We start from the raw sequence: 24,582 nt of genomic DNA, 5'->3' as shown, positions 1-24,582 counted from the left end.
GATGAATCTGGGAAGTCTAAATGTTTAACTTTAGGTGTTAACTTCCTCTCCGCAAGTGACTCTTTTGCATGGACATGTATGCAGTAAGATTTCAAAGGAAATGCTTCAGTCTTTCTAGTTTTGGCTCACATGAATACTTTTTGAAAATGCCAATGCATTTTCAAAATTCCTTCTATAGTTTATCTCTTATCTAGAATATTGTGGACAGCAGCAGACTGTGGGGTCCACAGTCTGTCCTGTAGAATGTCATGGTCAGGCCTAAGCCCACTCTGCTGCCTCCAGAGAGGGATGTGACCTGAGGGAAGCTTAAAGGGTCATAATCACCATTTGGGGTTGTTAAGCAGCCTAAACATAACTACCAAAAATCACTTGTTGATGTGCACAAAGAAGTGTTAACTGGGATTATTGATAATAACAAGAAGAAATAGTCATACTATTATCATCTTTAAAGGAAAATAATTTTTGGTAACCTCTAGTTTTTCCTGGCAAGAGACTCGAATCTGCAGCTTAAGCCTTGTGGTCACTTCTCTCTCTAAGGGGATGCTGAGTGTACTGCAGGACAGTAAGCAGGGAGCTGCCCATGATTTTCTTCCTGATAGGAGAAGCAAGTGGGAACAGGCCTCAAACATCTCCCCAAGCCACTATGGTCCAAACAGTGCACTGGGTTGGGGGGACAGTTTCCATGGAAATCTATGAAAAGACTGCCTGATTGTGACCTCATTTAGGAATGAAATGCAAAAATTATGGTAGGCCATTTAGCATGGAAGCAAACAGTACTTAAAGCATTTTACAAGATGTTTAGGCTGGGATCAGGGGGATTTCTTCAATTAAAGCCCCCTGAATCCTAGCCACATCCTCTTAAAAAGCCAGGGAACATATTAGCATCTTGAGGGTTCTGAATGATCTCACAATACTAATAGTTAATAATAACCCTCATTCAATTTTTTTTTTTTTTTTTTTAGCTTATGGTTTTGACAACATAGTAGACCAAACAGTTCTTCTGTGTAATTGTCTATTGGCATTTTGGGCATTAGTTGCAGTGGTTGAGGGAAAGGGCCCCAGAGTTTTACTAACCAGATGGAAAATTTTCAGTTGCCATTTAATAATTATGTGACAATGTCACATAATTTTCTATAAGCTATTTAGCTTCCCTGTGCCTTGATTTCCTCATCTGTAAAATGGGGGTAATAATGCTGCCTATTCTGATATGGATCTTCTCCAGATCAGATGAATAACTACATTTATGTCCTCGGCAGAGACTTGGCATGTACGTATTTGAAATGTTTTGGCCATTAATATTATAGTGGTGGAGATGATGTTGTCATTGTGGTTTTGCTGTTATTCTCATTATTCAGTGCTCATGACCCTAAAATATCCTTTTCCTTAACCAATGGAGTTAGCCAAATGATGAGTCCTGATAGATGGCGATGCAGACTCATAGACCATGTCTTACATGAGGAAAAGGAGAGGCAGAAAAAATGAGTTTGCTGGTGTCACCCTCTTAGACTTGAGCATTTTTGGACACAGGCTTTGTCTGGCCAGATTCTGCAGCTCTAAGACCCCTACTGCCTTCTATATCTCTAGTCCCAGGTTTACCCCGATGTTGGTAAATTCCCCATTCACTTCTACCTCTAGCTTTTGCCTCCCAGCCTTTTGATGTCAGTCTGTCACTGGCATTCACCTAGCCCTCTCTTCCAGTGGCAAAGCCTTGGCAACTCTGCCCACACTATTATTTTGTCCCAGCAGAGCTGTCGAAGGATGATTTAGGTTTATGATGATAATGCGGAGTCATTAAGAAAAAGTGGAATCTACGTTCACATACTGCAATGACGTTGGGTTGAATATGACCCACTTCAGATAGATTATCTGTTTAATATTATGGAAGAAATTATAGAATTATAATTATAGAACTTCTATTACCCAGAAAATTCAGAAATTCACCTTTGCAGAATACTTCACTCCCAGAGATGACAGATAATTCTCGTTCTTTGATACTTCAATTTCTCTAGTTATTTCAAGAAAGACAAATTCATGGAGGCAAATTCATGGTGAAGCTAGTGAAGCTTCAACTCCGGGTCTCCATTTGTACAGGTAGGGAGAGGTCAATTTTTTATTTTTTGCATTCTTTTTCTTAAGGTCTCCCCAAAATTGTATAAGCTACTGATTTCATGAAATTTGGATCTGTCTGTGAATTCATTTTATCTCCCTTAATTTTCCATGTGAGAATAGAAAGTGATTTGACAAAGAGTGATCTAGTAACAAACATAAAAAAGTAAAACCTACTTAAAGGACTAAGGTTATATAGGCTAACCTCTTCCGGTTAGAGAAATCTTGGATTTTATTTTTTAGAGAGAGTTTTTACTACTATCATTAGAAATAGATTACAGTTAATATAGTACGTTTAGCTTATTTTAATACTTTATTTTTCTTAAAGTGTCTTTTCATTCACCTAACACCATTAGGAATAATCCCTGATTTTCTTAAAAGGAAAAATCTAATCTCTGATGCAACTGTGCAAGTCACATATCTGTAGGTCTAAAACAGACAACCACATACACATATGCATACATATTCTCTTAGAAAAAAATGTTAATCAACTTAAAGTCCTGGCTGAACAGAGAAAGGAGGAAAAGATGGGATAACTGGAATTGGAATTCTTATGGCTACCTGCAAGCTACTTTACCAGCAAATGTGTTGATAATTATTTTCTAGGTAGTACCGATAATATCATTTTCAGGAATTAAATTTAACCCTACCAAAAGAAAGGGATAAAATGAGAAATTTCCCTTTTAACTCTGTATTTATTTAAAGTTTATGCTTTAAATGATTTGTTGATACAGTTTCATAATAATCATCAAGTAGAGAATAATGCTTCTTTAAATATAAGCCTTCCATTAAACATTAAAAAAAAATTAGAAATAACATCATAACCTGAGTGCATATTGTACATATACTAATAATCCAGTTGTCAAATGATCAATAACCAGAAATGATCATCAAAGTTCTTAGGAATCACTCAGATTCTAATCACACATTTTAAATCTCATTAAATTATATAATTACAATTATATCTTATAAGATATGACTATTTTTCTAACTTAAAAAAGGAGAATACACAATTAATTAAGTCTTCTTTCTGGGCTACAGAATAATTTTGAACAGGAGCTGTTCATCCTTGCTTTAAAATTAGAGTCAAAAATAGTTACATTATGCAAATATTCCGCAAGCATATTTTCCCTTTCATGGGCATGAAAACTCACATTTAAGCCTTATAATTAAATTAACACATCAGGGGAATTGTGCATGAAATTAGTGTTTCAAGAGAAAAATGTGACTATCCTGGCAAAAATTGGTGTCACTATATCAAAAAATGGTAATTGAACTGTAGCCTTTGTACTCCTTTTATTATGTAAAGATATGGTTACTTTACATTTTAGATACCACTTAAAAATGACACGTACCAAGGGCAACTCTTGCAGCAGATGCATCATAGTTGATCCAGAAGGAGACCCATGAGAGAATCGTAATCAGTATGGAGGGCATGTAAGTCTGAAGAATGAAGTATCCAATGTTTCTCTTTAACCGAAAGCTCAGAGAAAGTCGAGGATAGGCTCCTAAGGGGAACATAGAAGGGTCATTGCACTGGTGAAAGACAAGGCAGAAACTGTACTTTCCTTTGATTTCCATAGGTCAGCAGTCTGCATTTGATGCTCCAAACACTGAAGAGCCAGCAGTTTGCTTCTAGAGTCTGCGTCATAGTTTTTATAAGGGACTGCAGAGGAAGTGGTATATTTCAGCCTGTTTATAAGGCAATGATTGGGATAAACTACTAAGGCTAAAGTTTAACTGAGAGCAATCCCTGGAAAACTGTGGAAAAGCCTTTAGCTTTAAATACATAATGGTGCCCAAAATCTTGTTTATCTTTTTACTGACCGTCCCCTTCTTCTCCATCGTCAACAGAGAGGTTGGGCTCAAGGTATTCTGGAGAAAATGGTTTTAACCAATGATCATCAACCCATCCAGACTGACTGGACAAAACACTTTGTACTGAAAGATTTGTTGGAGTCATTGACCCAGATTAAGACATATGGCTCAGGAGCTATCCTGAGACAAAGAAGCAGAGAAGTTGTTCTAACATCAGAAAAGTTAATGGTTTACACTGAGATCCTTTGCTCTGACTGCAAAAAAGGCATTCGAGAGAGACTCAGAGCAGCACTTGCCTTTTTTTCTCATACATGAATCTCAGTGCTAGTGCTCGGATATGTACATCCACTTAACATACGTTGTAACTCCTTCTCCATCACCACCACCACAAAAGAGTAAGAAAACAGCTTATTTGTTATGCCATGTTTTCATGAATCAAATCAGGTATGGATTCCATTTCCTTCTGTCTATTTCAACAGTCTACTTTATCAACTCCAGTTCCCTGGTTCTTTCACTTTTGGATTCCAGTGAAGCTTCATTAAGGTCAACCAGTAAAAATCTAATGACCTTGTCTGGTTGTCAACTTTCTTGATTCCCTGACTCCCATTGGTGGATGGTTCTTTCCTCCTTCAGATTGCTTATATTTTAAGCTTCTGGAGACACTGTTTTTCTTGACCTCATTCTACTCCTACCCTGACTGGTGCTTTTTTCCACCTAAATACAAATGTGTGCATTTTCCAGATTTCACTTTGTGGCTCTCTGATTTTATTCCTATTATTTTCTTTAGCAGTTGGATTCACTCATAGTACTGCAACTACTGCTCCTATACAGAAGATGAAAGACATGTTTCCAGGCTTCCTACTATAGACTGAATAATATTTTCAGCCAGAATAATATAAAAGGAGAAAAAAAAAATCTTGTAGACCCAGCACTTAAGGGCTGACAATCTTGAAATTCCTCCCAGGCTTTTTTTTTTAAAGTTTTGTATGACTTTGGTTAAATGCATATATCATATTGTCATCATAGCATAAGCATATTCATAGTTGATCCAAGTTCTTCGTAAACACAATTAAAAATTCTTTCTAATTTTCCATCAAATATATGCACGTGCATTCTATAGTTTACAAGTACATTTTCCTGAAGGTTGTAGATTTAGATTTTTATGTCTTCAAAACTATATAATAGTATTTAAAACATTTTTGAACAGTGCCATGTTGCTAAATTTAGACTTATTTCCCTAGGATGAATATTCCAAAAGAGAACTTTCTAGGCCAGTGTTTAAGGCTTTTAATATATATTGTCAAATAACTTTGCAGAAGAATCATACAATGTACATTGCCACTATCAGTACTTAATAAAAATGTCCATCTCACCCTGCAAACATTACATAACATCTCTTAAAAATAATTTTGGCTAATTCCCATTGGAAACATTTGCCCTTTCAATCATTTTTATTGAATCCTTCCTATACGTTAGTTTGTCCTTCATACTTAATCTCATAAATTACCTGATTGTATTTTGCATTTTTATTATTTTTCTTTTCACAGACTATTTTTAAGACTTATGTTCTTCATAGAGGTTATTTGTTGTAACCTCTGCAAAAATTTGTTTGTTTTAAAACTTGTGATGTGTTTGAATGGACAGCATATGAATACTTAAATTTTTATACCTAGTAGAAGTTATCCATATCATTGCTTTTAATTTGTGAGTTTTTAAAACTTGTTTTTAGGCTTAGGAAAGCTTACAAAAAAGACTTACCCATGAGGACTTACCCATGAGGGCCAGCAATTATTTCAGTATTTGATATATATCAATTTTTCTTCCCCTCCCCAAATAACCAATTTTTCCAAGACAGTTAACGAAATAAAACTTCCCTTCAAATAGATTTGAGGCTACTCTATACATACATTTCATTCTGTGTGCAAGTGAATCATGAACATCATATGCCTCCATGCTGGGTGAACACAGATTTTGCCATTTCAGGACCCCAACTCTTTATTCAGACCATAAATTCCTGAAGCGTGGGCTTTCACACTCACTGGCAGCCCATACCCAAAATCTTCTATGGCCTATTGACGTCTCATAAAAATCAAAAGACTCATCCAGGAATTTTAGTTTCCTCATAATTTTTCCCCAAACTAACTTCAGTTTTATTACCCACCACATTTCTGAATTAAACATAATATTTTCTAGCGAAAGAGGAGTCTCACTTTCCCAGATGAATTGTCCATATTTCCCACCTCTGCTCCTTCACATCTGCTGTTTCTTCCTTAAAAATTTCTTCCGTTATATAAACCTCAAGGGATCAAATGCCAAATTCCCATGAATCCCTTCTTCTTCCTCCTTCCAATGTAAATAATCACCCTCTGAGTTCTTGTTCCTCATTATAAGGTAATTGTTAACATTTGACAAGATACAATCTTTCTTAGTAAATTGTATAGACCTCAAAGCAGAGTTTGTGATGCAATGTAGTTTTTATACACTGTAATGCCTAGATAAGCTTTTAAAACTTCACAGCTTATCCAAAAATATTTCTGTATGCTGAATGAATGAAAAGATAACTACCTGATTTATTTATGTGACTCTTTAGTGAGTTTAATATCCAAAATGTTCAATCCCTTTTTTGAAACTTTGTTTGAAATGCCATGGAAAAGGCCAGTAACAAATGCCTTTTTTATTACCTATCATTTGCTTCTCTTTGCTTCAGATACATTTCTCTATACTTACTATACCTGGAATACTTTGTGTACTGGTCAGAAAAAGTTGGATTATGCTGTATAACAAATGGCCCCCTCAAATTTCATAGCCTTCAACAATAAAAATTAATGTTTTTCTTTCTCATGTGACATATCCACTTAGATTCCTCATCTAGAGCATTACTGGACATTATGTTAGAGGTAAAAGGGAGTTCACAAAAGTGCCACATAAAATTCTCCTCACATTCCATTGGGCAGAGCAAGGTGTATTGCCAATCCTCATGTCATGGGAAAGTTTTATTCTCCCCTAGGGAAAGTTAGCAAAAGCAACAAATAGTTTTGAATGATAATGCAATCTGCCATGCTCTCCAACTTTCTTTGCTCCAAGTTAACTTCCTGAATATTTTCTAAATTACATCTTCTTCAGGGAAACTATTCCCAGTAAAGGCAAATGTTGACATCAATGCAATGAAGTGTGACTGAAAATATGTTCTGAATGCTTGCCCCCAGAAATGTGGGAGGCTGATAACATGACTATATAGTCAAACTGAGGTCAGTGTGATACCAGAGATACAAACATGTTCTAGGGGTGTAATGTAGTAGTGAAGTGAGGAGAGGTGTCAGATTATCTGAATTGAGATATTTATGGCTAGGAAGGAAGACTGAGCAGGTCCAAAAGAAGTACCTTCTAAGATGCCACAAGGTAGAGACCTCAGAATGCTACTAAACATGAGATTTATCAGAAACACCATCTGCTTTTTTTTTGAACAAAGGCTTTTGCCATTATATGTGCAACTGAAAAGGCTTATAAAAGTGTTTTTTGTAGCATCTGTTAGGCAAAGTCCTTTCACAGGCAGGAAAGAATGCCATGATATATGCTGTGTCTATGGGGAAAACTTCCAAAATGATCATAGCTACTTGCTAATTCTTTAAAGTTGAGAAGTAGTGAGTCAGCTGCACGAGGGCATACCCTTCAAAATAGCAATAGAAGCTTCAAAATTACAAAAAAAGAGTACAGAAGCCTGGAGCCTATATGTCAATGCAGAAGCAGCCAGCTTCCCAAGTGAATGCTGAGCTGACAGACAGCAGCACAGTCCCTGAAACACAAGTGCACTATTCCAATTCAGGGCTTCCTTGGCAAAACTATCTTTTAAAAGATGCTGAGTTCAATCCTTTCTTCCCAGATGTACTGAAAGTAATGGACCAACACAAGGCTCTTGAGCTCTAATCTGCCTAAATTAATATCACTCCCTAAGGCTTTAGAATTTGTGAAAAACTCATAAAACATGCGGATCTAGATATTATACCACCTTTGTTAAGCGATAAGGGCCACTCACATGTAATTACAATGAAACAAGCTGATACTTTAGTACCTGCTGCAAATCTGGTATATTTACACTATGACTCTCTCCCCTCAAGAAAACTGCTGCATCGGGCTCCCCAACCATCATCTAAGAACTTTCATAAACACTCACTCAGTAATTGATTTTGGGTCTCTTTAGCCTATCTTATTCAGTTATAATCTACCTTCTTACTTTATAATACAACCTTAAAATTAAAAAAAAAGTCACTAATCTTCTCATTCTTCTTACTAGTCACTTTAAGTATTATCTGTTAAAAATGCATGAAAGAGGGTGGACAGTGGTGGTTCAGTGGCAGAGTTCTCACTTGTCATGCTGGAGACCTGGGTTTGAGTCCCATAAAAAAAATGCATGAAAGAAAGGCAGTATATGAAATGGAAAAAAGAAATAGAAAACAGGCTGGTGTTTAAAGACTCTCCTTCAAGGACTGTCCCAACCAGGCAAAATGACTCTCTTTCTTATCTTCCATAGTACATCAGAATTGGATGACATGATGTCAGATCAAAGTTTGAAGATTTAGGTTAAGTCTCACTGTTTATTTGGGAAATCCTCTGAGATACAGACTGACCTGTCAAACCCCCATATTCCTGTGTGTGAAATCAGAGCAAGAATGCCTACTACCATAAGCAGCCAAAGAAAAAATAGATAAATTGGACTTCATCAAAATTAAAAACTATTTTGCTGCAAACGACACCATTAAAAAAGCGAAAAGACAACCCACAGTTTGGGAGAAAATACTTTCAAATCATAAAATCTATAAGAAACACGTTATCCAGAATGTTTAAAGAACTCTTGTAAAAGAGACTAATAAACTTGTTTTAAAATGGGCATTCGACATTTCTCCAAAGATGGTAGATAAATAACCATCAAGTGCCTGAAAAGTTGCTCAACATCATTACTTATTTGGGAAATGCAAAATTAAAAAAAATACAATAAAACACCATATATACCAACTAGGATGGCTATAATAAAAAAAAGTCAGAAGACAACAAATGTCAAGAATTTGGACAAATTGGAATCCTCATATACTGCTGGTAGGAATGCAAAACGGTGCACTCAGTTTGGAAAGCAGTCTGGTAGTTCCTCAAAATACTAAACATAAAGTTATCATGTGAACTAGTAGTCCCACTCCTAGGTAGGTACCCAAGAAACATAAAGTCATGTAAATACTTACACAGAAATGTTCACAGCTGCATTACAAATAATAGAGCATTATTTAGCATTTGATAGGAATTAGTAGATACAACATGGATGAGACATGAAACATTACAATAAGTGAAAGGGACCTATCACAAAATACCACATATCATATGATTCTACTTATGTGAATTTGTTCAGAATAGGCAAATCTATGTAGGAAATATTAATGATGGCCTAGGGCTAGAGGAGGGGGCAGTACAGAGTGAAAGCTAATGGACACAGGATTTCTTTTTAGAGATTTGAAAATGTTCTAAAGTAGATTGTGGTGACCATTGCCTAACTCTGTGAGTATACTCAATACCACTGACTTTTATACTTTAAATGTATGAATTTTATGTGTATAATATGAATTATATCGCTATTATGATATATCTACTACATACATTTTACTTGAATTAAGCAATCAATTGCTTGAATTAATGAATTAAGCAATTAAATGGCTTAATTCTTATCAAGTATGAAACATAATACCTGGCCTCATAAACACACTCAATAAATGTGAGCTCTTTCTGCTTTTCCTTGTTCTCCCTCTATGGTGTCTTCTGTGACCAGGATTCTGAAATCTAAGAGTTTCACTACTGAACATATTTTTAAAATTTTGCTGGAGGTCCTAAAAGCAATTCCAAAAGATGAAGATAAACAATAATCATTTTTGTAAAGAAAGTGTGGGGCACCAAACTTCCTAAGAGATCTAGCTTCTGTAATGAAACTTGTTTCTTAGGTCAGGGCGTTCAAGGAAAGGTGGTTTCATAGCAACAAGATAAATAGCTAAGTTCCCCTGTGATACTAAGAATAAGTTTAGCTATGGTTCTGCCATCCTAGACACGGAAATTAAGGATATTCTCTGGCTAGGAACCTCAGTAAATGGTCTCTAAAAATCTTTCTAACAAGAAACAATGGGGAACAAAAGGATGGGTGGGTATTTGTTTCTGAAATTTAACATTAAATTAAATTGTAATTGAGATACAGAGCGCAATCCCTTCTTTTAACATTCCATACTTTCTCCTCTAGTCCTTTGGCAGATATCATTTATAGAACCAGTGAGCAATAATTTGATCACAAAGATTTCGTTTTGTAAAAACTAAAGCTTGGAGTTCATGAATAGATGCTATAGACACTTAAGTACATGCATTAACAGTGGGAAGTGTGGACTTTTAAAATAAATTCATAGCTTGGCATAATCATTAGTGGAGAAGCAAAACAGCATTTTGAAAATTAACTTTTGAAGAACAGAAAATTCACACGTCTTTACTGAAATGAGTCATCATCATTCATTTTTGGATCCCTCTCTTTTCCTTTCTTCCAATCTTGGCAGAAGTATTTTGAAATAAAGTTAGAATATATCACTCTCCAAATATACCCCAGAAAAAGGAAGAGAAAGAAAAACACCACATAATTAAAGAAGCACATTAAAAAATCTGTTCTCCCAATATAACAAAAGTAAAAAGTCTCACTGCTTCAGCTCAAAGAAAACTAGAAAGTTAAGAGCAAACTTCAGATTCAGCAGAAATTGTACATTTCCAATTTTGCTGGTCAACTGGGCACACATTCAGGACCACTGCCAAAGCACAAGTCACAGTCTGGTGGTCCTTTCATCCAGAGAGCTATTTAAGGGACTTGTTGATTGACAGCTGAATATATTTGTTGAAACAAATTTAATTCAGTTCTTCTTTTAACCTGATTATTTTATCTCTTTACTATTCAAGTCCTGTGCTCAGATTTTCACAGCTTGTTAGTTCTACAATCAAGGACTCAGGTTTCTTGACTTCAGCTTTTAGAGCACCGCCTTCTCTAGAGTACTGTTTTGGATAAATGTTCCCTGTATATAATGTTTTCCAAAAATACAAAATTAAGTACTTTATATTTTTGGATGAAATATGATGTTGAGAAATGTTTCCTAAATGTTCTTTTTTACTCTCCTGTATTCTTAGCCCAAACTAAATGGGCAGTAAATATTGAAGCAATTATAAACTTTGCTGAAAAAAATAAATGGGGCTAAAAAATAAACCATGGAAGTATTCCTGGAAATGCTTCTCTTGGAAACGACTAGAAATAAATGAACAAAATTTAAATACATATCTTTGAAGTCATCAGAGAGATAATAAGGCAGTAAAAATCTGATCCAAGATTTTGGAAAAGAAGAAAACTGAGAGGACCCCACATTTCAGGTAGCTTCAGATTCTAGAAGAGACAGATGAGAAGGTAAGCAGAACATCTGAGAGACTCATGGGTCTGGGGGAGCAAAAACTAGAGAAAGAGACCATTAAGAAAGGAAGCCAAATTAAAGCCCCTTACACTTTGCATTGGGACCTGAAAGAGCTTTTCCCAAGATGTAAAGGTAAAGCATCCAGCATGCACCTAGTCTGAATCTGAACTCGAGATTACCCAAATTTCAGAAAGTGGATGTAGATTACCCTGAATTGCGAGTGCCTCTAGCTCCTTGCCAGGAGAAAGCATAGATCTGCTCCAAAGAAAGAAAAAATAATCATCATAGGCTTTGATTTTTTTCTACAGTTTTTCAATGCATAATAATAGCAGATTAGACACAGAAGAGGAAAGTATTTTTGAACCAAAATAGAAGTCAGAAGAAAATTTCCAAAGTAAATCAAAAGGCAAAAATAAGATGAAAAATACAGAATAGAGGGCGAGACATATAGAAGACATAGTGAGATTTAGCATGTAATTGGAGTCTTAGAAGAGAAGAGAAGAGAAGAATGGATCAAAAGAAATGCTTGAAGAGATGATGGCTGTCAATGTTTCAAACTGTAGAAGGACTTCAAATAAAAAATTCAAAAAGCACCATAGTCATGAGGCATGCAACTAGGTGAATGAATCTCAAGGATATTATACTGACTGAAATAAGCCAGAAACAAAAGGATAAATATGTTCTGTTCTCACTAATATAAACTAAGTATAATTAGCAAACTCTGTGGATCGAATTTGACAGCAAAGGTTATTAGGAAATAAAAAACAGGCAGGGATTGGGGAATCGATGATTAAGGAATATAGAATGTTCAATAAAGCTCAGTGTAAAAGCGCTTATAGCAGTCACATTTATCCCTGACTTTTAACTGCTATTTCTAAATTCTGAGATGCTGTGTTCTTTATGTATGACCTGTTACTTTCCCAGAATGTTGGGTATCTGTACAACACATGAGACTCAGAGTTCTGCAGCTGATAAAGTCAGCATTACTCCCCATGGCAACTTTTGAAGAGGCTGAGAAAGAGATCAGACTTCAGCTGAATGAAGTGAATCTGGAAATCAGAATACAGAGTAAAGGATGATATTGTCTGTATTTTTTTTTTTTAATATAAATGTCTTTATTTTTTTTATGTTTTTACATGGGCATGCACCGGGAATTGAACCCGGGTCCTCTGGCATCACAGGCAAGCATTCCTGCCTGCTGAGCCACTGTGGCCCTTGTCTGCATTTTAAAACTTCAATTTCTGTGGGAGATGAGAGGAAGAGATGTTTATTTTACTCTAAATTTAAATTTTCTGTAACACACTCTCTAATTTAACCTATCTGGTCCATTTGTTTAAATAACTTAATTATTTGAAATCTAGAATAAGGAATGAGCTCTTGATATTCTGCACAGATTAATGTAATATCTGGATACATTCTAGAGTATTTTGGACAGAAAACAAAAGGTATTTGCAAAGTCCCCTTGTGGGACTGGAGAAAAAATGTGGAGCTATAAACTTCCCCATCTGGGTCATTCCTGATATTCTATCAAGCATTAAGGACTTCCAATTTAAAAAGCCAAGCCCTCCATCTTGAGGCTTACCCTTAAAAACTTATTTCAGCAATGGCAAAGCTATGCCTAAGAGTCATCCCCAAAGAACCTCTTTTGTTGCTCAGATGTGGCCTGTCCCCTAAATCAACTCTGTAGTTGAACTCACTGCCCTTTCCTCTACATGAGACGTGGTTCCTGGGGGTGGAGAATACTCCCTGGCAATGTGGGACATGACTCCTAGGGATGAACCTGGCCCTGGCATCATGGGACTGAGAATGCCTTCTTGGCCAAAAGAGGGGGAAAAAAATGAAACAAAATAAAGTTTCAGTGGCTAAGAGATCTCAAAGAGTTGAGAAGTTGTTCTGGAGCTTACTTTTATGCAAACATCAGCCAGATATTGCAAATTACCACAGTATACCAAACCCCAAACAACAGTATTACTGAAAACCCTAAAGAATACCCCAGATTATACCTAAGACTCTATAAAATTTTTAGTTAGTAAGTTTATTTTTCAGACACTTAAGGCTTCCAGATTGTTCCTATGCCAGATAAGCCCTGAAACCCAAAGGTGCCAGTCTTTCCAAGAACATCAAAGAGTTGCATTAATCTACCCCATAAGGTCAGCACCCCTTTCCAGTACAAAGAAGTTAATATGGTCATTGTCCAGCTGTCTCTGAGGATTGAAAGAACAATCAAATGAGATGAAGGAGGTGTAACTGGGAAATTAGAATTCAGCAAATGGTTATGACTACTGACTCATTAAGCAGCCATTTCTTTTTAGTTTCTAGTGTAGTAAAATAACCAGAAGGAAGTACTTGAAATTGTTGAGCAGTAATCCAGTAGTCTTCATCTTTGATAATGACTACATAACTATATAGCTTTTAATGTTTGACTGTGTGATTGTAAAAACCTTGTGACTGACAATCCCTTCATCCAGTGGATGAGTGGATGAGTAACATGAAGACATGCATGAAAAAAAATAAAATAAAAAGAAGCACCATAAAATACAATAAGAATAATTATACAGTCACAATTTAAGAACATTGGTACAATGTACAATTTAAGAACATTGCTGAAAATCAAAGTCAAAGAAAAAACTTCAAAAAACATCTGGAGGGGTGAGAAAAACTTTCACAGTAGTACTAATTAGACCAACAAGTATCTTCTCAAGAGAAACAATGGAAGTCAGATGCAATGACATGATATCTTCAAATGCAGAAGGAAAAAGGATGCCAACATACAACTGTTTAAGCAGCAGATATATGCAACAAGAATATATATGATATAGGGTCATATTCAGATTTTAAAAATTTTGAAGTAATTTGTTACCAGAAGACCCACACTAAATAAAATCCTTTTAAAATGTTGCTTTTTAGGAAGAAGAAATAATTTACAGATGGAGACCTGGGATGAAAGAAAATGAATCACAAAGAAAAGAGGGTATTTATAATTACACCAAACTAAACATTTACTGCATTTAGCAACAATAACAATATCATTGGGGCTTAAAATATATTTAATTATAATACATAATGAAAATAGTATAATACAATAAAATAGGAAATATGGAGTTAAATATACTAAGGTCGTTGCATTGTTTGGGAGGAGGTAAAAACACCGTCTCAGATAAATTATTAGAAGAAGTATTTTAGCAAGATTGTTCAATACAAAATTATTTTATTCTTATAAGTCAGCCACAAAGAGAAAAGTATATATTTAAAATGCTGTTGTTTATAATACATCTAAAAATATCAAATAACTAGGAAAGTTTAACAAAAACATGAAAGATTTCTGCACATTAAACCATAAAATGTTGAGAGAAATTAAACTAAATAAATGGAAAGATAAAATATATACAAATGGGAAGAATTATAAAGATGTCACTGTTCAAAATTAACTAAATGTAGCCCTAATAAAAAGGTAAACAAATTCTAATGGAAATTAATGATCTAATTCTAAAATTTATCTGAAAATATAAATGGCCAAGAATAATTAAGCCAACAATGAACAAAAATAACAAGAAAGAAAGATCTTCTTTTCCCAAAGCTATAGTTATGAACATAGAGAGGTAAGGATACAAAGCTGGATAATAAACCAGCAGCACAAATTAGAAAGCTCAACAGCAGATCCATGTACTCACTAACAATTTAGAATAAAGATGATCCTACAGAACAATAGAGCTGGAGAAAATAACAAAACCTGTCTCAGGCTTTATACCATTCATGCAAAAATCAATTCTAGATAAACTGCAGATTTAAATAGCAGATTTTTTTTTTTTTTTTTTGCATGGGCAGGCACCAGGAATCGAACCTGGTCTCTGGCATGGCAGATGAGAACTCTGCCTGCTAAGCCACCGTGGCCTGCCCCTAAATAGCAGATTTTTGCAACCTATAAAACCTATAATGAAAGTGTGCATTCATAATGTATAAATAACTCCCACAAATTAATGAGGAAAAGACAGACAATTCACAAGAGAGACTTGTGCAAGAAATTTGGACATTCACAATTCCTCTTCAATAGTTATGCTGCATCTATTCACAAGAAACAGGTATAATAACGTTCATAGAGCATTACTCATAAATGCCCTTCTGCAGTACAGTGCTTAAATAAATCGTGGCACATTTACCCAGTAGAATACCAAGGAACACAAATGGATCAGAGCAATGCACAGTGACATGGATGAACTGCACAAATGTAATATTGCATTAAAGACGACAGTCATTTCGTTACATTTTTTGTAAGAATCCATATGAAAATATGTATGAATGTATGGGAAAATGATCATTTAAATAAAGCTTAAACAGACAAATTTTGTCATCTTTATTTAAAAATGTTTCAGAATATATCAGGGGCTCCTATTGTCCTTTCTACCTTTACCATGCAAATATGAATTCATTCCTTGAATTTAAGTTTGCCTATATTTTTACCTGGACTGATTTATCTATTATCTACCAGTCTCCAAGAGACATGAGATATTTAAAAACAAGGGACAATAAATCTTTAAAAACAAGGTGCCATACGAGTATAACATAGAAAACCATTAATCTGAAGTAATGCAGTCTTGCTTCATTTTCTTCTGAATTGTAAAGGGGCTTAAATTCTTTTTCCAAAGTATATTTCCTAAATCATAGTAGGAAATAAATAATTATTTGTTGGCATTAACCAACTCAACTATTTCTTCAACTGCCTTTAAAGCCTACTTACAGAGCACAACTCCTTCTCTGGCCAGAGGTAACTTATTTTCCTCCCAGAAACAGAGATAAAAGATTTTCAAAACATAATATTTTAGTACATTGAATATTTGAGTATTTAATTTAATGAATCCACATATTGTTTCTTTTATGCAAATGATTCATGTGATTAAGTTAACTATATAATTAGTAATGATAGACTTCCTCTCTCAGTTCAATAATCATTCCATTTAAAAATGATTTATTATTTCAAATAATGTACTAATGTAATTTTTAAACTTGCTGAAGTTTTAATAATCAGTGGACAAAATAAAATATATATGTAGTAAAATAAAAAAAAATGATTTATTGAGTGGACTAGGCACTGCGATATGCATTAAAGATACAAAATGAATCCCAAACAATCTCCATTCTTAAGAAACCCTCAAGCTAGCAAGCAGGTATCAGTTACGTCATAAGAAAACTTTCTAATATGTGAAATTCTTGTCAGTCACTATAGCATCTGTTCTCAGACTCTCAAAGTGTACCTCGTTCTTGGTTCCATACATTTTAATTTAATGATAGCTAATCAGTGTTTACTATAGGCTGGGCACTGTTCTAGGCCCTTTATTTATACCAATTGATATAATCCTTTCAACAACCCTATGATGTAGGTACTATTATGTTCTATTTCTTCAGAAAAGATAAATAACTTTGCAAAGTTCACGGTGCTAGAAAGTTCAAGAGTAAAGTCATAAGCAGAGACAGTCTGGCTCCAGGACCTAAGTTTTTAAATAGTCTACATACTATCTCTAGAATATATTTAAGTGAGTTCTCTTACTGAGGCCGAATTCCCACTAAACTCACCTCTATGTAAGAGACTACATGAACTCATTTGGGAATCCTACTGACACCATCATGGCTCACAGGACTAGAACTTTCTTGAAGGCAGCACCTGTTCTCCTTGATTCCCCTCTTTGATGTTTAATTTTTATGTGTCAACCTGACTATGGTATAGGGTCTGATCATTTAGTCAAACACTGGCCTAGATGTGCTGTGGAGGTATTTTGTAGATGGCATTAGCATCTACAATTGGTTGACTTTAAGTAAAGGAAATATTTTTTGATAATGTGGGTAGGCCTCATCCAATCAGTTTCAGGTCTTAACAGAAAAAGAACTGACGTTCCAGAAGAAGAAATTCTACCTCAAGACTGCAATGTCGCATTTACTGGAATTTTCATCCTGTCGGCCTGCCCTTTAGATTTTAGACTTGCCAAGCCCCACAAATGTCTGAGCCAATTCCTTAAAATAAAACCTCTTTTCATATATAAATCCTTTTGGTTCTGTTTCTCTGGAAAACTTTGACTGACACATGGTCCCTATCTCCAAGTTCCAGCCATTATGCCTTGTTCAAGGCAGCTGAGTGAATATTCATAACTTGCCTTTGCACATGTTCCCTGCTCAGTAGCCTCAAGACCCACATCACCCTAGCAATGGTTGGAGCTGCTGCCTTCAGAAAACTCACAGTGTAGTGCCCAGGATGAGCATGAGGCAAGTGAGGCACAAAATTTCACTGGCATGACCCTGAGAATGAGTGTGTCCTGAAATTTAGCACCCGTGATGCCTTGTATCTCCCCGTACTTTCAGCTCTGTGTCCACCCGCTGTCCAAGGTGGCTGCTGCAGGCCTGTACTCCAGTGAAAGCAGGGTGGACAGAATTGCATTAGGTCTTCCCCGCTGACTGTGCCTGATCCAAACTTCCAGAGCTTTTACTCTTTCCTCATCCCTTTTGTGAGAAGTACTGTCTCAGGCTAGAAAGTCCTTCAGTACAATTTACTGATTGAAATCTCATGAATTCAGAACATTCGTGGAAAGGAAAATAAATTCATATAATATTTAATTACAAAATGTTTTAAAAATAGCTTGACATGCCTTTTAGTCTTGCATAGGTGAATTATAATAATTTTAAAGTGCAAGTTCATTGAGGGGTGGAAGGTTTTAAAACTGATGGGAATGAGCCCTGTGCACTGTACAGTGTGGGCGCTGAGGACATGCTGGAATGAAAACGATGTGATACTGCATTCTGATGGCCCAGATAGCTCTAGCAATAGTTTAAATGTTCTCACCATACCTGTAGTGTATGTTTTCTCTGTATGTTTTTAGGACACGCCCCACCATACGCATTTTTAACAGAAAAGGAAGAGAAGGACTGCATGAAGCGAAGCTCTTGCTCTGCAGTTAGTTTTCCTTGGAAACGTGGCACCCTCCAGCAGCACTTTATCAGGCTGTCTATGGGGCCATGGGAAAATGCAGTGAGAGGACCTCAGGGCAGTACCTTATGGCTCTAATTTTCTAGAAGAAGGCGGGAATGAACAGTATTGTTCTCTGAGAAGACTCCTGTGTTTTGAGCAGAGCTCTTGTTTATATCGCTTGGATCACAGAACAGTTCTAACCACTTTCTCCAGATCATCATTGGGTAATTCTCTTAGTTGTGGGACTTATTCCTTAAAGGTCAGCCTAGGAACAGTAAGCCTATGGTCCTGCTGATTCTAACTTCCCACTGCAGGTGAGCGCCTCCTTGTGTCATCCCTGGGGACTGCAGGGACATTAGCAGTGCCTCCTGCAACAGAGTATAGAGTAGCCCATACACAAGAATTGATTCACTTTGTGTCTTAAAAAATTTATCTATACTTATCACTTAAGTTGAGTCTTAGAAGTTGGGACTGGAGAGGAAGGAGTTGGTGATGACCCTGATTTACTGGTCATGGTCATGTACAATGACTTTATTGCTGCTCATCTGCCTAGTAAGTGCCAGGCATGACACAAGGTGAGGGGTGGGATGTAAAACCAGTCCCCTTCCCTGAAAGCTGCAACCCAAGGGTGACAAATCCTTGAAGACATTGCCACAGTAAGCAGTGAGCTAGCTCCTGGGATGCAGAAGGGCTGCTTGAGAATAAGTGGGAGTTAGGCCCAGGCGGAGAGGGGACTATGGGGCTTAGGCAGACAGTGCAGGCAGAGGGTTACAGGGATGCCACAGGGCTAATTTCTACCCACTAATTGTTGTTTAAACTATGCTGCAGGAGAAAGTTAAGGGGGCAGAGTCCCAGCTCAGCTTTCACTTAGCATTTTCAACCCAGAGTTTGTATTCTTCATAATGTGTTAGGAAGAATTACAAAGCTACCCTGAAAGCATTAACATTGCAAAACATACATGGTCATGGCCACGGTTTAGCAAAAGTACAGCAAGAGCAGAAAGAAGAACAGAAGACAACTTATCAGTCAGGCTTTGGAGAGTTGAACCAAAGATGACAATGAAATCTACGGCAGCCTCAGCCAGAGAATTTCCTTCCTCTACGGCAAGGAAATATGGCCTTGTTTTAAAAAGGCAGTACGAACTGCAGATAACTACGTCCGGGAGTAAAAAGCAGAAGTCTCAGGAACGCGGGAGCTGACTGTTCTCTCACAAGTGTAGGAGGGCATATTGTCATGTGAGAGGAGGGACGAAGGGTCTCTATCCCCACTTAAGGGACTTCTGGCTTTTCTCTTCCCCCTTCTTTCCTGTCTCCAAGGACCGTCAGTGTTCTCTTGGTTGCCCAGAGACCAGAGACCCTATATCATTGAACTTCAATTGGCGAAATTCTCCTTCACGCTTCACTTTTCAATAACCAGCTCAAGAGAGCATCTCCTTCTAATTGATCTTTCCTACCCATCAAAATTTACCTTTAACTATGGAGAAAAGCAGTATGCATCATGATGAATTATTGATCCTATCATACTTCTTTGGATGATATCAGGTGGTAAGTCACTTATAATGTGTTTGGTGAGCAGACTCTCACGGCCAGCACCCCCGGTGCCCCTCCATGGGGAGAAGGAGGGACACATGAGCAGAGGTAGGACTCACCTGTTGCAAAGACCACGTTCCTGGAGACCAGACGGTGCTCCACTATAGAGAACTGTGGGAGCTCGATCCTTTCGACTCCCGTCACTGCCTTGTCCCCGCCTCGCCAGTAGAACTCAATGTCGTCCGTGGTATAGCCATCTGCCAGGAAAGAGAAGAAGGAACATGGGGGTTATGACATTATTTCATCCCTTCTAGTATTTCCATTTCATATGAGTGCAAACTGAAAGGAACTTTTATTAGTAGAATGGAAGTGACAGCTTTCCTATATTTTAAGTAGGTTTGGTTAATATACTTTTCTAACAGAACTGCTACTAGAGGACTACCTTTCAAATATTCCTGTTGAACTCTGCTGTTTATTTATACCAAGCTGGTGTTGAGAAGTAGAGGAGCTGGGGAGCCCAGAGTACATTGAGGGGAGTTCTGTTTGCAAACCATGGTTTTAGAGCTTGCCTGGACACCAGGCAGTAAATGAGAATTCAAGTATGCAGAATTTGGAAAGACAACTCTCCTCAAAAGTTATTGAAAAATTAAAACACCAAGGATGAGTTTAACCAATCAATGTTGGATAAGATGAAAAACTCTTACAAAAGTAATGTTCTCACCACCATTATAGAATGATTATAACAGGTGGCCACTCCTGGCCATGAGGCTTTCCAAATATAAACATGCTTTTTTGGGGGACAATCTTGACCCTTAGATATTTGAGCAGGTGGTCTCATCAGAAAGAGGTGTAGTCACTAGCTGGGTATATCTCCAAACCCAACTGTTCACACTGCACTGGACACTCATTGGGTAATTAATCAACATTTCTTGCGAATGAGTAATTAGGACTAATGAAATTACTTACAACAACCCAGGAAGCTTCTAAAGGATTAAAGCAACTTTATCAATAAGGCCAATTAAAACACATATTATTGCAATATAACAGCTTTTTTAAAAAATTGACTATGTAACACAACAAAATTGAAATGCTTGGTATTTTACATTAGACACACAGATGGAACCAAGCTGTGGGGATGATAACTCTGTACTGTTAATGCTACCTCTCTGGCCTGAACCACCAGACTAGTAATCCTCTCTTCCAGGATCACTAGAGTGCCACCTCCTGCCTCTAGTCTTCCTTCTGACTTCATTGCATTCTATTCTCCACCCCATAGTCATGGTGCTACTTAATAAATCACATTTTACTGCATTACTTCTTTGCTTAAAACCCTCAAGTGTTTGCAACGTGATTAGCAAAAAAGGTCAGAGCTCCTTACAGAGACCTCAAAAGCCCATAGGACTAAAAAAAAACAAAAAAGAAAAACCCATAAGACTGGTCCCCATATGAATTCTCAGCATATCCACTCCCACCCCTCACTTACCCCAGCACAACTCAAATGGACCCCCCTACCTAGCTGCTTCTCAGACCAGCATCCTGGGCCCAGGACTTCTCATCCTCCAGGTCTCCCCAGGGTTCACTTCTTCACAGGTCTGCATCTCTGCTTAAGTAAGCCCTTCTCTCCAAGACCCTCCTTGACAGTTCCACTGACACAGCAACCTCACAATAACTTGCCCTCCTTTTATGGGTTTTTATGCTGTTCAAAGCATTTACCATTACTTCTTTTTTGTTCATTTGTTTCCTGATTTCTCCTCTGGAATATCAGCATCATGAGATAGGCATTTGGTCTGTCTGCTCTATATATCCCTGTTACTTATAACAGTGCACACATAGAGATATTTAGTGGCTCAATGAATTTATTCTCAAGCTTGAAATCATTTTATTTTATTTTATTTTTTACTGCTCCCAATACAGAGATTTGTGCAGTCAGGTCACAAGATGATTAGGAGAATCTTGTGTTCCACTCAAATGCTTTACCCACAGATTCTTCAAGTGGAAAGGGAACTCACACACTCCAAGGGAATCTCCTTCACAATATAAATGGCTTGGCTTAGACAGAATCCATAATTTTGGAGGCCACTGATTATGTATTCAGACAGTTGGAATAAGAGCTTCTTCCTTACATAGACCCAAAAGTTGCCTTCTTGAAATTTTCACTCACTAATCCACATTGGGCTCGCCCATCACCCTAATTCTAGGACAGTTCTTCAACTATTGGAAAATAGTCGTCATCATTCCCCAAAGCTGTCTGTCTTCCATGCTAAACATCCTCAGATGATTCAACTATGCATTGTTTGGCATGATTCCATGTCCCTCACCTACTCTGAAAGCACAGCTCTCAGAAAAGGCAATCATGATGGAGGTATGGAAGTAAGGGACACAGAGGGTCTGCTCTGTGCCAACTACCAGCGCAATTCCCCAACATTTATTCACTTCTCAACACAATAGCAGCAAGTGACACTGCAAAGTAACTTAACGACCAGAAAAATTCAGTGTAAGTATGGCCAAACCAAAATTCAATCAAGACTAATTGTGAACCAGATTATGAGAAATCAAGGAAAACAACCACCACCTCCACCACCACCACCACAACAAGAAAGCAACATCCCTATCCGATGGAAGAAGTAATTCAGGGAGCAGACAGGACATTTGTTACACAATTTAGATGCAATTCCTGTCCCTCACATAGGAGTACTCAACACTGAATTATCAATAAAGCATCTGAATATGTCTCAAATAGAAGAAAATTGCCTAGATACAGAAATAGCTTGCTTGTAGAGCTGAGTTCCTGACGGGAAATGAGTTTTACTCTGGCTGCGCAGGGTCCCTGCAGCACAGTCACTCATGCATGATGAAGCATATTATAAGAAAATTGCATCCCAGTGTTTGCTCTCTTCTCATTGAATGGACCGAGATGGGGAGCATTTGCTTTCTTATATTTCAGCAAAGCAAATAGATTCTCTTAATCAGATTAGGATGGAGGATTTCTTTACACTGAATCTCATCTCTAGCCCTCTCTCTCTTTTATGATGGTAAAATTTACAGAATGGAGGGTTATACCTTTAATCTTTAGTGTAGTTAAAAGCTACATCAGATGATGTGGGGAATTTGCAAAGCCCTGGAAGCCAACCATTGTGATTATGAACAGAAAGACCATTTCTTACTCTTCTGTATCTATGGCAATGGGTATGCAGAAAACCTCGTGCAGTGGGAGATGGAGGTAAACTCCAAGACTATCTCTGCATAGAGTATGATTTAAACAGATATCAGAGACATCTTTAGCTTTCAAAGATACTGCTTCCAAAATTGCCAGTGAACTAACACTGTATCGCTGTAATTATGGTTAAATTAAGTAGCAATGTAAGGTTTTTTCCCAAACACTAGTGGAAATGTACAGAATAATATTTAGTCAATAATGCCCGCATCTTCTAAATCAGGATGCTAAAGTAAGAGAAATAGAGACACCCCCCCCACACACACACAAAAAAAAAAACTATGTCAAGAAAATTATATATGACTTGGGAAAGATTCTAATTAATGACAATAAGGTTTAAAATGCAAAGTAGATGAAAAGGAAACGCAGATATAGATACACACAGCTTTCAATTTCCAGAGTGCAGTTCTGTTCATCCAGCGGATATCTTCTCAGGTCCATCATGCATGCTGCTGTTGTGGTGATTCTAAAATACACAGAGGGAGAGAAGATATTGAAGATGGGGTGAGAAACATACCAGGGAAAATTGCTTCTAGGTAAATAACTTCCTTCCCCAAAGTACACGTAGGGTAAAGACATTTTATAATATATACTGAGGAACTTGAATGAACAAGAAACTCTTTGTAGGATACTATAGGCTAGTTTCATCAAGAAAAACAACACAGTAACTTTAAATCTACAAAAAGCATACAAAGAATCTTGTCTTGGATAATCAAGGACAAATAATTTTCAAATCATCGAAAGTATTCCCATTTTCAATTTTTATTTTGCTTCTTTGTCTCCTTGTTTAGTAGCTCTCTAAATTTTATGCACAGGACAAAACTTACATGTAGAGAACAGCTCTGATTGGCTTAAGATTCCAATGCTTTGATTTTCCATATGAAGTGTCAAAGCCAGCTATAGATCCACAGGCTGGACTTAAGAACTCTAAACCAAGCTTCTGCTTTTTACTATTCTACTATAGTTCTTTCCTGAACTGAATCTTATACTCTAGAGGTTTTCGCTCTGAGACCACCTACCTTTTCAAAGAGAACATGTGGCTGATATGTTATTAATAATGAATAATAACTAGGTGGATTAGATTCCCTCAGGCACAGCTTCAGCCAGGGGAAGAATGTATATCATGGCTCAGGAGAGTTAAACCACCACCATCCAAAGGCAAAACCAACCACTACATTGAAAGACAACATTTCCAGATATGTTTCTACTCTCTACAACTTCCTCTCAGGGAAACCAACTTATAAAAGGCCACTGTTGAAAATCTTACAATTAGTCCACCTTTTCTAATGCTATAATTCTCTATGATTTCTTTATTTCAGCCACAGCTGACTGGACTGGAATGGGTCCCTGATTCGAGACTAGCCAACCTTCAATTGTTCAGGGATCCATAATGTGGCCTGAGGTAAAAGGCAGAGTGGAGCCACAAAGATTCTCTCTTGTATAAATGAATTAAACTGTAATTAAACTGTGGGAGTTAGAACTGTGAGGTCATGAAATCAT

The 24,582-nt window shown here is 36.9% G+C and overlaps 1 protein-coding gene across 2 annotated transcripts in view; it reads right to left on the bottom strand.

Annotated features, from left to right (window-relative positions):
* GABRB3 (gamma-aminobutyric acid type A receptor subunit beta3) overlaps positions 1-24,582 on the bottom strand; it is a 55,643-nt gene that overhangs the window by 12,306 nt on the left and 18,755 nt on the right. For both annotated transcript variants that reach the window (XM_077122366.1, XM_077122367.1), the window contains exons 2-4: positions 23,466-23,548; positions 19,988-20,125; positions 3,462-3,614 (exon numbers count right to left, since the gene is read on the bottom strand). In XM_077122366.1, the coding sequence (XP_076978481.1) occupies positions 3,462-3,614; positions 19,988-20,125; positions 23,466-23,548 (374 nt within the window). The remainder of the gene's footprint in view (positions 1-3,461; positions 3,615-19,987; positions 20,126-23,465; positions 23,549-24,582) is intronic.

Source organism: Tamandua tetradactyla, chromosome 12 (assembly GCF_023851605.1).
Source record: "Tamandua tetradactyla isolate mTamTet1 chromosome 12, mTamTet1.pri, whole genome shotgun sequence".
NCBI lineage: Eukaryota > Metazoa > Chordata > Mammalia > Pilosa > Myrmecophagidae > Tamandua > Tamandua tetradactyla.
Note: the sequence above shows the minus strand (reverse complement) of the source record. Positions and strands in the feature narration are given on the sequence as shown.